The sequence below is a fragment of the Tetrao urogallus genome (genome assembly GCF_951394365.1).
Source record: "Tetrao urogallus genome assembly, chromosome: 4".
Taxonomy (NCBI): Eukaryota; Metazoa; Chordata; class Aves; order Galliformes; family Phasianidae; genus Tetrao; species Tetrao urogallus.
In genome coordinates, this window is record NC_136817.1 from 25,789,927 (window position 1) to 25,802,004 (window position 12,078).

At 37.4% G+C, this 12,078-nt stretch overlaps 1 protein-coding gene across 1 annotated transcript in view; it reads left to right on the plus strand.

Annotated features, from left to right (window-relative positions):
- Positions 1-971: 971 nt before the first annotated feature.
- PRKG2 (protein kinase cGMP-dependent 2) overlaps positions 972-12,078 on the plus strand; it is a gene marked incomplete at its 3' end in the record, with an annotated part of 15,073 nt that continues 3,966 nt past the window's right edge. Inside the window, exons 1-7 of the mRNA XM_079534087.1 lie at positions 972-1,486; positions 5,603-5,769; positions 6,793-6,906; positions 8,840-8,945; positions 10,208-10,271; positions 10,675-10,752; positions 11,703-11,797. Coding sequence (XP_079390213.1) covers positions 978-1,486; positions 5,603-5,769; positions 6,793-6,906; positions 8,840-8,945; positions 10,208-10,271; positions 10,675-10,752; positions 11,703-11,797 — 1,133 coding nt within the window. The 5' untranslated portion in view covers positions 972-977. The remainder of the gene's footprint in view (positions 1,487-5,602; positions 5,770-6,792; positions 6,907-8,839; positions 8,946-10,207; positions 10,272-10,674; positions 10,753-11,702; positions 11,798-12,078) is intronic.

Sequence of the window (12,078 nt, forward strand, 5' to 3'; positions counted from 1 at the left end):
CAGTGCTAAGGCAATGCAGCCCTAAGCTCAATTCTTCTTTCCAAGTGGAGATCTTTTTAAGCTTGAACTGCATCAAAGCTGTAAACTGGTACTGTCGTAGTCTACAGATGGGATTTGTAGGCAGACATTGCTCTAAGATTCCTCTGACATAGGGTTAATTGAATGCTGGACACCCAAATGCAATCTGCTGGGTTTTTTTTTCTTCTTCTTCTTTCTTTTTTTCTTCTCCAAATTATGAACATTAAATATAGTTTGCTCATCTTAAAGCAAATGATATGCCAAAGGGAAGAAGATATATCGCTTTGGAAACCTGTGGAGAGCAACTGGGTGCAGCGAATGTTTGGAGAGAAGTGTCCCCACAGTAATCCAAACTCTGTCAGTAGATCTGACATTTGGAACAGCACACGAACCAAGTGGCCTATATGATTTTTCTATAAGGATCTCCTTTTGAACACAGCTAGAGACAGTCAGCTCCTTGCTCTAATCAGCATGGCAGTTTATATTTATGTTATTTACGGACATGCTTACAAAAAAATGTATCCTTTATGTTGGGTAGATGTGCACCCAGTGGTTGAGTTTGTGTGATCAATGACATCAGTGGAGAAAAGAAGCTGTAGTGTTTTCATGTACTAAATTTCATTCTTCAGCAACAGAGCATGAACTTCTCTTCCCATTTTTTTTTATTCTTGTTTTATCTGTATTGGGTTGAGAGGAGCTTGCACATTTTTTCAGCTAACAAAAAGAATTTGCTGCCTTTTGCTTTCTATCCACCAACTCACCACCCTTTCTTTTCCCTGTATCCCTCACTTTCAGGACTGAAAAAGGTGAAATCAATCAACTAGTATAGTCAATTAAAATTTTGCTCCTAGCTAAATAGTTAGCGTTCATTTCCTACCATTCAATGGAGATGTTTTCCTTCTGTACAGGCAACCAAGTAACACTGCAAATGTATTTTTGCACTTAGGTCACTGGACAAAATGGGGAATGCATCAATGAAACCCAAACATCTGAGGCAGCCGGACAGACACATAGCAAATCTAGCTCTTGGTTGTGCTAGCAACTATAAGTTTCTAACAGACCCTGGTTTGGGCATCCACGTCACTGGACAAGTTGATGTGCTTTGCAGCAGAGTGCTTGAACTGGAAAAGGAGCTCAGAAGAAAAGATGAAGAGTTGCAAGAGGGTCAAAGTCTTGTTGCTGAGCTTCAGGAGCAGCTGTCCGTGCAGACAAAAGTCATAGCAGAACTCACCAAGGAACTTCAGAACAAGTGCATACAGCTGAACAAGCTGCAGGATGTTATTAACACTCAAGGAGAACACTCTCTTCAGCCTTCTCCATTTAGAGTCACTCCAAAGAATCAAATCTCTGCTGACAGGAGGAAAGGAGCTAAGGAGGGTGTATCTGCGGAGCCAACAACACAGCTCTATGATTCTGGCAAACAAGCTAGATTTTCCTTTGAAAAATCAAGAGTCAGAAAGGATTCCAGGTGAGCTCACTGTAGAATGGCTGTATGTTTGTGTTGCAAGGGTGTAATTTCTGTCCTGATTATATTGTCTCTTCATGAGAGATCACAATCAAATCAAATCAGCCATCTTTTTTCCTGTATAGGCTTTGTCACTGTGGTAGTTAGGTGCTAGCTAGATCTGTTTAACTTTTAACAAAGAATCGTCTGTGTCTCAGACTTTAGATTGAGTTGTAGGTGGCCTCTGTATTTTAGCTTTTAGCCTCTTAATTACTATCAACCATGCAGAAACTAAGTCTCAGGCCCAGGTTTGCCCACAGCTTACATTTTAAGCTCTGCTTTGGAGCACTGATGGGCAGAAGACTGGATGCCATCACATAGGTTCAGAACCTTGTTCTTGTGTTATGGATGTCCTGAGAAAGAGCAGATGGCCTCAGCTAGAGTGCAGTGTGGGCATGATTCCTAGCTGTATACTAGTTTTGTCATCCATCTGGGCAGCCTGTTCTAGTGGTTGACAACCCTGAACATGGCAGAAGAGTTGAAACTGGATGATCACTGTGGTCCTTTTCAACCCAGGCCATTCTGTGACTCTATGATTCTATGATCACAGTACCACTCCCTGTTGCAAAATATGACAAGATATTTTGTACAGCATGATTATCCTGTTAGTACTTCCTCCTGCCTTCCAGCTTCTGACAGTCATGGTTTAGGAACATATTTGTACTTTTACCTCTCTGAATCCAATTACATTTCCAACCCCTGCAAAAGCCAAGAGAACCAGCAGTTGCAGCTCAACCTGGAGACAGTTCTCAGGCCAGTATCCTTAAACATACTTTACAGTTTTACCCTTCAGTTTAGGCAAATCCCAAGTATGCGACTGAACATGGTGATAGCCAGAATCTGTGAACTTCAGCTAGCAGCTCAAGTTTCTCAGTTTTGTGCATCTTCATGATTTTGGGGCATTCATGGTACATGCACTGCTGTAGACATAAAAGCCATCCGGCTCAGTCAAGTTGTCATCCGCTGTGTCCATCACTACATTCCATTTTCCCTCCAAATTAATATTTCATAATCTGATTCAAAAATAATCACTGTTACTGGTAAGCTTCCCAAAGATTTGTAACAATTTAAAATATACTATTTCTGCATTTATTCTGAGCTTTATTGTCCTGGAAATAACTGTTTTAATATTCACTGCTTCAGCATTAAGAACAGCCCACCATTCTCTTTCCTTTCCACTGTTTCCAGCTCTCCTGCTGTTCTGTTCACTTCCCTTCTATTCCCTTCTGTTCAGCACCTCCCAGTTTCTTTCATTTGCACTTCAGTTTTTATTGGAACACTCATCCTCCACGATGGCCACTAAACTTTCATTTGCCTGCTAACTATTGCCCTGAGTATAATTTTAGAGTGAAGCCGAATTCATTGTTTCATTATCAAGTGTTAGTAAGTGTTTCAATTTTGTTGCTGTAATTAGTATTAGAGAGTTTGCCATTAGAGAGCTGGTCATGTGTTCTTTACAAAAGTTGCTTTGTAGTTTGCAGTACTAAGATAAAAAACAAACAAACAAACAAACAAAAAGAAAAAAACAACCCACAAAGTTAAGAAGTTAAAAAAAAAAACAGCCCACAAACAAAACACAGTAATTTTGGATGTGGACCATAAAGATCACCTTTTAAAGCTAGCTATTACTTGGCCATTGACGTAAGTCAGAGAAGATAGAATTAAAACAAAAAATATTACTTCTTGGGTGTCCTCTGTATTCAATAGATCATGCCAGAGATTAAATTACTTCTTACATTATTAAGCTTAAATTCAGCTTCTTATTCTATCAATTGTTCTTAAATTACCAAGAAATCTTCCATAATTACTCATTTTCCTGCTCTAACTCTTGGTAGGACAAAAGGCAATATACCTGGGTTTTACTTGAAAGTGCAGGAGCATGCTCCAGCAGTCATAAGACAACTAAATAGCTGAATATGAACTTGTATTAATGGTGCTGTAGCAATAGTGTTGGTTGTGGTTTTTTTTTTTTGTTTTTTTTTTTTGTTTTTTTTTACATTGTACTAATGCTGTAAAAACTCATTGCATAGTTCTCTGCTATTTATTGAACAGGGTTTTAAAAAGGATTCACCACTGGGAGTATTTCAATATAGATGCTGTAATGAAAGCTCTGGAAGCTTCAGATGATTCCTCATCTATAGACTATGAATGCATACTCTTGTATATATGCAGTCTTCCGAGCTAGTTGGATAAATCCATCCCAGCTTCCAAAAATGAGTGTGTTCTTTAAGGGAGATGGAGTATTGAAAAGTTTTAGCAAAGGTCTGTAGAATATACCCCTTGAGAGTGATATTTGAAAGTTGATTACAGTCCAGCTATTTTTCAGTCTGAAAGTAATTCAACTTCTTACAATTTGCACAGCATTGCTAATTTAAATGTCTGATGACCTATGGTGCTTTTTCTCCACTTTTGTGTGTCCCTTCACAGTATGCTTCCATGATCAGTAGCATTTAAGCTGCTGATGTAAACTTTTTCCTCATTACAGTCTCAGGATTGTGACCTAACTGCTACTAGTCGTTATTGGGTGGAGAATAAAATTATTATTATTATTTGTTACTTAAAAAATACTTTTAGTTTCAGCCATTTCCAACATATGTCCAAAATCTCTCATCGCTAATAGAAAGACTGGTGGAGAGAAAGCATTTTGCCCTGAGGCATATGCTCTTAGCAAATCACAAAACTGGGGTGGGTGTGGGAAAGCTGAAAAAAAAACAGTCAACAATGATGTATTGTGCTGGATGTATATGAAATGAGCAAACAACTGAGTCAAGAGCCTGAGGCATGACTGTGATACTTTTAGGTCCTCACTGGACTTCCTGAAAGCAGCATCATCCTCAGTTTGGTATTTCTGGGAGCTTTAGTGCTTGTTCCTAAGTATCATTTCATGAGCCATTACTGCATTTTATTGTGGTGTAATGTGCATGATGCAGGCCAGGGCAAATGAAATAAGCAAAGCCATTTTTAGTTGGAAACAAAGTTAGAGGCTCTATTCCAATAACCGTATTGTCTTCAGAAAAAGCCATGTTATGATCTCTGTTTCTAAGCAATCTTTACCATAACTACTTGATTTTATTTTCTTTCTTCTTGTCATTACCATTACAGATTTACAGACATTATGTGGCGAGTAATGTGGTGAATGTACTTTCTTTTTATTCCCCATTTCCATGACAGTTCATCGCTGATTTCCCTCAGGAGACTTTGTACTTTCCCTGGTTTTGATGACTGATTTGCATTGTTTATACAAAGACAAACAAGAGGGGTTTGCTTGTAGAAAGCCATGAGGGTGCTGGTTTTGTTGGGCAGCTTGTCTACACATGCTGAACAGGAACAAGGGGACTTGAAGACGTAATGTCACTTAAACTGGCAGTAAAAGAGAACTGCTCATTTGGTCCATAAAGGCTTTCAGTGCCGCATTTGCTTAATTGCTTTTGTTTCTGGCGTGGATTCAAGACACTATGCGGTATTTAGAGGCAGCCCATGACCCAGAGCAATCAGAATGCATGAATTGCCTGGTGTGTACACAGAGCCAGCTCTGTCCCAGCTGGTTAGTCGCTAGTGGTCAATTCAGGTAACGTTGATTTTCTGACATTCTCTCCTTAAAATCCAACCATTCCATTCTTCCACCAGCAGAGCAAACACACTGTTCTTGTCCATGAAATCATTTCTAAATCAACATTTCCTACTGCAGGAAGTGATGTAGAGACACTGTGTCAGGAAATATGAGCCAAGAATCAGCCATGACACGGTCCCACAAGGTCCAAATGGGTGAAACAGCAGGATGGTGATAACAACAACCATCAACAACCCCAGTCAAGGGGTTCAGTCAGGTCCAAGTTCCAGTCAGGATGCATGACCATGGTACTTACAGTGTGGTGCTCAAATCCCTACAGAATCAAGAACAATGATGGCACTTCTTATGGGATTCCTTTAAGTTACAAGGATTATTACGTGCATCTGTGATACTGATCACGTTGTCAGTGTTAGAAATTAGAGGAAACATTTTGAGGAGAATGAATGCCTGATGAGTAATGCAACCCAGCTGGGCTTGATCTATCAAACTTTGCTTTTCATTGAAAACAGTGAGAAGAAGCTCATCACAGACGCCCTGAATAAAAATCAGTTCTTGAAGAGACTGGAGCCTCAGCAGATCCGAGAGATGGTGGAATGTATGTATGAGAGGACTTTCCAGCAGGGGAGCTATGTCATCAGACAAGGAGAGCCAGGAAATCACATTTTTGTCCTCAAAGGTGAGTTCTGCTTGCTCGTGTAATGTGTAACTACCAGAACCAGGGAAGCAATTTAGAAATCTCTGCAGGAGACAGAAACATTGTTATTTGTACTCATACTGGTCCCACTGACGTCAATGCATGTTTCATCTGTGACTTTTGTTTCTTTTTTAATAGAACTAGAATTACAAGAATTATTAAGAATTAGAGTTCGTGCTGCAGAGTACAGGCACATACTTGAAGAAAAGAACTGAACTTAAAGAGTTCAGGTTCATGAAGACCTCCAGAGGAGGGCAACTACTAATTCTAATTAGAAATGGAAGGTTTAGTGTGAAAAATTGATGGTAGCTGTGCTTGAAAAGAAAATACAGGGTGTAGAGAAGGAAAGAGGCAGGATTTGTGCAACCAGAATTTCTCCTGACACAGTAGAGCTTTCCTTAGGGACCAATAGGTATGTTGAAACGAAGAGGTCCAAGATTTCAGGATGGGTTTTTTTGGGGCCATAATCTGTGAAGAAATTCAGACTACCTTTTACTTCTGATAGATTGATGGTAAGGGTCAAGACCACTTTATCTAAGGATAAAGTTACTTGCTTCTCATCTTTCTGCCCTCTCCCTTACAGTTTGTGCATACACACGAATGTGTTTGCAAGAACAAACAAGCCTCATGAGGAATTCTTCTTTCATCACTGTTTTAATTTGTGTTTGTCTAAAACACATGAGGCTATCTCAACCACCGCAGACTGTTTTGTTGTAACAGAAGTTTATTTCATTGGGGTTTAGAATGACTCTTCTTCCATAGCCTATTCATGGCGCTGAAAAGTTTCTCAACTCTCTTTCCCTTCCGCATCCAAATCGTATATTAGCAAAACATCCAAAAGAGAAAGAAACCACTCTGGTGGTTTGTACCTGTGTTTCAAGGCAGTGTCCCTATCCTTGTTTGACTTGAGAATGATGAAGCCAGAAATGCATTAATTTTTCTTCATTTCACCATGTGCAATAGAGCTCAGATTTAATTCATGCTAGCCTGATGATTTTTTGACAGAGGGCAGACTGGAAGTCTTCCAGCAGAATAAACTGCTCTCCTCCATACCTGTGTGGACAGCATTTGGTGAACTGGCCATTTTATACAACTGCACACGGACGGCTTCCGTGAAAGGTACGTAACATTTCTTACAGGAACACTGCTCAAAAAGAAGCCAGTAGGTACAACTGTGAGATTCTTGTTGTACCTTGACTGTCTTTGAAGTTGTCATTTAATAGATGTCTGCATCTCCTAAGTACCTATGGTAAGCTCATGTTTCCTTCTTTGAGTTTGTTCATCCTGGGCAGTTGAACAATCCCTTGTCACTAATGTTTTTTATCTCTGGTATGATCTTTGATAAATGATCATGCGTCTCCAAAATATGCTTTTTAACCAAATCTGTACCAGATTAACAACTAAGGAAGGGTTATGTTTCAGTGTAGAATGATTTAGTAGCAGAGGTGATTATTAACTCTCAATGTTCATATTTCAAACACTGATTTTTAAATGATCTCAGATCTGCTGTTCTCTTTTTAATAAAGCAGAAAAAGCCAAATTTGAGAAGAAATAAAACTTAAAGGAATTAGTTGCTTTTGTATTTCTTTTAGTTCCATATCACTCAGTAAGTTACTGAGTCTCACCAAGGTCCATTTGTGTATGGCATTCAGGAGAAGAATGAGTTTGATAACAGTGAGGTAGTGGGAGAGATGATATTTCTCAGGGAGACATGCTGTTTCTCCAAGACAAATATTGACTCTTGCTTTGTGTTTACTGCCTAACCACCATAGAGTTCAGCGTTGCTGTGATATAAGTATCCATCTTCTTGTATAAGACCGGATAGTAACCCATCCAGTATCCCTGGATTCCTTTTCTAGCCTGCCATCTTAATTCTGTGACAGAGCAGTAAGTGAACAAATGTGGTTTTAATTCCCCATCCCCATTATTCCACTCTCCACTATCCTGCAAAAATAACTCATGTGACAGCATATTTCTTTTCTTGTCTAAATCTTCAGGAACCTTGAACCATCAGTAAGCATGAAGAGTTCATGTGTGCTTAAAAAAGGAGCAAAGGCACTAAAACAAGAAGCTGTTTGCTTTAAAAACTTCTGCTCCTTCTTCCTGTACCAAGTATAAGCACTTAATCATTGCTGACTCTGTAGATGGAGTAACCTCCTGTAATCTGTTTCTTTGTGGCTGCCTGATAAATAGAACAGTGTCCATAATGTGATTATTTTTCATCCTAGCATTTGAATGTTTCCTATTTTTCGTATTTGCCTTCTGTATAGCATTAGCATTGTAAAATAATGGTTCAGCATAGTAAGATGTCATGCTATTTGAGACCTTTGTTAACATTAATTGGTTTTGAGGTAGGATGAGAATTGCCCAATAGTTGAACAGAAATGGTGTATGAATAGCTAAAGTTTCTCCAGAAGCTCACTCCTCCCCACAAGCTTTCTCACGTTTCTTGTATTGGAAGAAGAGCATCATAGTGCCACCACTGAGCACAAGTAGTAAACCCGTATGTGGAAACTCTAATTCCTTTATATCACAGAAGGAAAACTGCTGAATGTGATGCAGCATCTTTTATTTTTATTATTATTTTTTTAAAAAGCAAACACCATATTTTGCTCAAAAAAAAATTAAAAGTGCAATGGGGTCTGTCGTGTCAATGGTTGCACACAGAGGCCACCCAATAGTTTACGTCTTTGATGATGGATCTTGTGCTTGCTTTCGTATTTTGATTACATTTCTAAAGGTAATTAGAAATCTGTAAGGTTTGTTTTTATTACCTTTTATTCCCATAGAAAAAAAAAGCTTTTAGAGGAAGAAATATTTGAAGTTTATAGGATGGCATGAAATTCCATGTATTCTTTACCTGTTATTCCTACCTTATTGTGTATCTCAAAATCAATTATATGTTATCACAATTAGAGATTGATTCAAATCATAGTATGCAGTACTATCTATCTCCTATCAAATCGTTAAGAATTCTTATGGATTTTTCTGTTTTTTTTTTTTTTTTTTTTTTTTTTTTTTTTTTTTGTCTGTTTGTTTTGTTTTCTTAAAGCAATCACCAATGTTAAAACATGGGCATTGGACAGAGAAGTGTTTCAAAACATCATGAGAGTGACAGCACAGACAAGGCAAGAACAGTACAGAAACTTTCTTAGAAGGTAAATATCATGCATTTGAGTTTCTGAGCACTGGTTTGGGCTCTATGGTAGGATGCACAATAACGTTGTGCTTAATAACATTAAGAGCACCTTAATGCCTTTGCATTAGGCACTCAATAACCTGAATACAGATCTCTTTCAATATTCTTTAAGATTCACAGAATCATTTTGTTCATTTTAATTGTCTTTTCCTGTATTGCATTAGGAAGTAGCAAGACCTGCTTGACAAAATGAATAATTTTAAGTAAATGAACAAATGTATAGGAAGGCTACATTGGCTTGAAGTCAAAACAATATGTTAAATAAAGAAAGTTAATGAATTCCTCTGACTAGAAGTTAATTTGCTGCTGGTGCAGATTAACTAATATATTCATCATCCCTTGGAGACTTGAATATGAGAACTATGTGGCTCTCTTTATGAACTCTTTCCTACATATAGTATTGGGAAGACTATAGAGGAGTGGAGTATTTTTCCATCCTGTAGGGGACTTAGAGATGAATTGTCCTTTTTTTCTCCAGAAAAGCATGCTTCGAGTTTCCAAACCACGATTACCTGATTTCATCTTTTCCTTTTCTTCAACTTTTTTCCCTAAGCATGGCCATTCTGATATTGTTTCAGAGATCTCAGGCCTGACCATACACAGAATGTATTTTTGTGCATTTTTTTCTTGTCTCCATCTTTGATTCCTCTAAGTATTCCTATATTGAAGCCAGTAGTTGGAGAGCTACTTGCCGTCCTAACTTTCACAAGCCAGAGTTCTCAGAACAAGAGGTTTTCTCACTCATAGCAGCAGGTTCACTAAGTCATCACTGAGGCTGAATTTCCTTTAATGGCTCTAAATGTAATACTGTTTTTTTTTTACCTTTGTCTGATTTTGTGGTCTCTGTAATGCATTTGGAAATACATGATTGGATTATTATAATTTCTTGGTTTTAAATGGATGGGTCCCGAATGACAGAATTTTGAATTTAGAGCTTTTTCCCCAGTCAAAATACAAAGTTGATTTACAAACTGATGAATGTTTGCCACGTTTCTCGAGTTGTATAGGTTTTGCTTATCTAAAAAGTGAGATAAGAGTGCTTCAAGCTTCTAGATAGTGCATATTGTATATTGTGTATTTGGTTAAAAAAGAATCAGTTTAGATAGTTACAAATTGTGTTTGTGGTAATTGTTTGGATGAGAATAAGTCATAGTGTTTATCATAATATATACATATATATTTTTTTGCTTTGCATTTCCGTGTTTTTTTTTCTTTTGGTAGTGTGTCCCTCTTAAAAAACTTACCAGAAGATAAATTGACCAAAATCATGGACTGCCTGGAGGTGGTAAGATGCTGTTAAATTTATCCAAACAATGTTTATAAGTTTTAAAAATAACAAAGGATGAAAAAAATAGAAATAAATACATAAATAAATAGGAAAGCTTTTCTGTTTTTTAACATGAGAATATTTTTTAATTGGTCAGAGTGGGATTCCAGGTTGGCAAGAAATAACAGCAGTGCTAATACGTTTGATGAAGCTGCATTTAGATGTGTTACAGATTGGCCACCATGCCAATTTTACATAGTAGAATATCTGCATATTATTATGGGATGTGACTTGTGTTGTACACAGGAAAGTAGGCATCAGTAGCACATTCAGATATATTAAGAACTCTGCAAATAATCAGATTTTTCAAAGAGACTGATGACATATCAAGCAATATGGTCTCCTCTTTTCCTCCCAACAGGAGTACTATGACAAAGGAGATTATGTTATTCGGGAAGGAGAAGAAGGAAATACCTTCTTTATAATAGCAAAAGGAAAGGTAAGATATAATAAAACAAACTAATTATGTATACAAATACTTCTATTGGTAAAGGATAACAGAGGACTCTAGAGAATCAAAGCTGGAGAATTTCATCAATAAACTGCCTGGAGATTATGTTAGTTTTCCAAAGCATGTCTGCAACTGCAGATGTTTGCTCGTATGGCTGAGTTGAGTTTATTTGGGTTGGGTTTTTTATGACTGTAGTCACATCAGCAGTATGAGTTGTCTCCAGTTTTGATAGTTAGTACATTACCAAAAAGCCCTTGAGGAACTTATCAACGTGAGAGTGTAGCTTGCAACAAACCTTTCCTGAAGATCTGAAGGAGACCATTTTGCAATCCAGATACTTGTAGGAGCTGTGTATTACATATTCATTAAATTTATGCCTTGATTTTGTGAATCAGAAAACTAAATTGAAACAGTGAAATGCTTTTTAAGAATAAGTTTTCGTCCTTTATTTTTTAAAACAGGATGGATGTTAAAAAATGTGAAGTGTTACAAATGTTAAAATTCTTTCATAAATTCTCTGGTCTTATTTATTTGTAAAGGTGGAAAATATTAGTTGCTGTTCTACAGGCTGCTTATCTGAGAAGACAAGCTCATATGATATCTGCCTGTTGCATTGCCTGTCTTGAGAAACTGAAGCATTTTTTTCAGTTTTTTGTTTGTTTTTGAAGGGGATTTATTTTGTTCTGTTTTAAAAGATGTGAGGAGAAAATGTTGGAGAATGGGAAATACATTAATTTTTGCCATTTCCTAGTAAAATCTGGGAGGGACTGCAGGATGTTTGGTGGATAGGTTTAAGTTTTGAGAGGAAGTAGAAATTATGTTTATTTGTAACTTACTGCAATATCTTTGAGTTTTAGGTGTTTATGAAATAAATAAGCCATGGGATGCTTTGATGGGATATTTCAATCTTCCTGAATTTTTGTTCCTGTGTTTTCCAGGTAAAGGTTACCCAGAGTACTGCAGATCACTCACAGCCTCAGCTGATTAAAAATCTGCATAAAGGAGATTACTTTGGAGAAAAGGCCCTCATTAGGTTAGTTCGCACTGATTCCTGCTGTATCATATTTAAGTGATCTGTCACTGTGTGCCAGGTTATACATATCATGGTTGTTTCGAATATAATCCGTGTTTTAATTGTCATGTCAGCCAAGGAAGGCAATGGCTGAATTTGTCTTAATGTTTTGGTCTTCGCAGAAACAACTTTGACACTTACTCTGCCTCTTACTTTTGGTTTTCCCTATAAAAACCAAATGCTGGTCTTCTCTGTATATTTTTGCTTGTATTCCAATAAAAGCAGTAATGAGAATTTGTTGC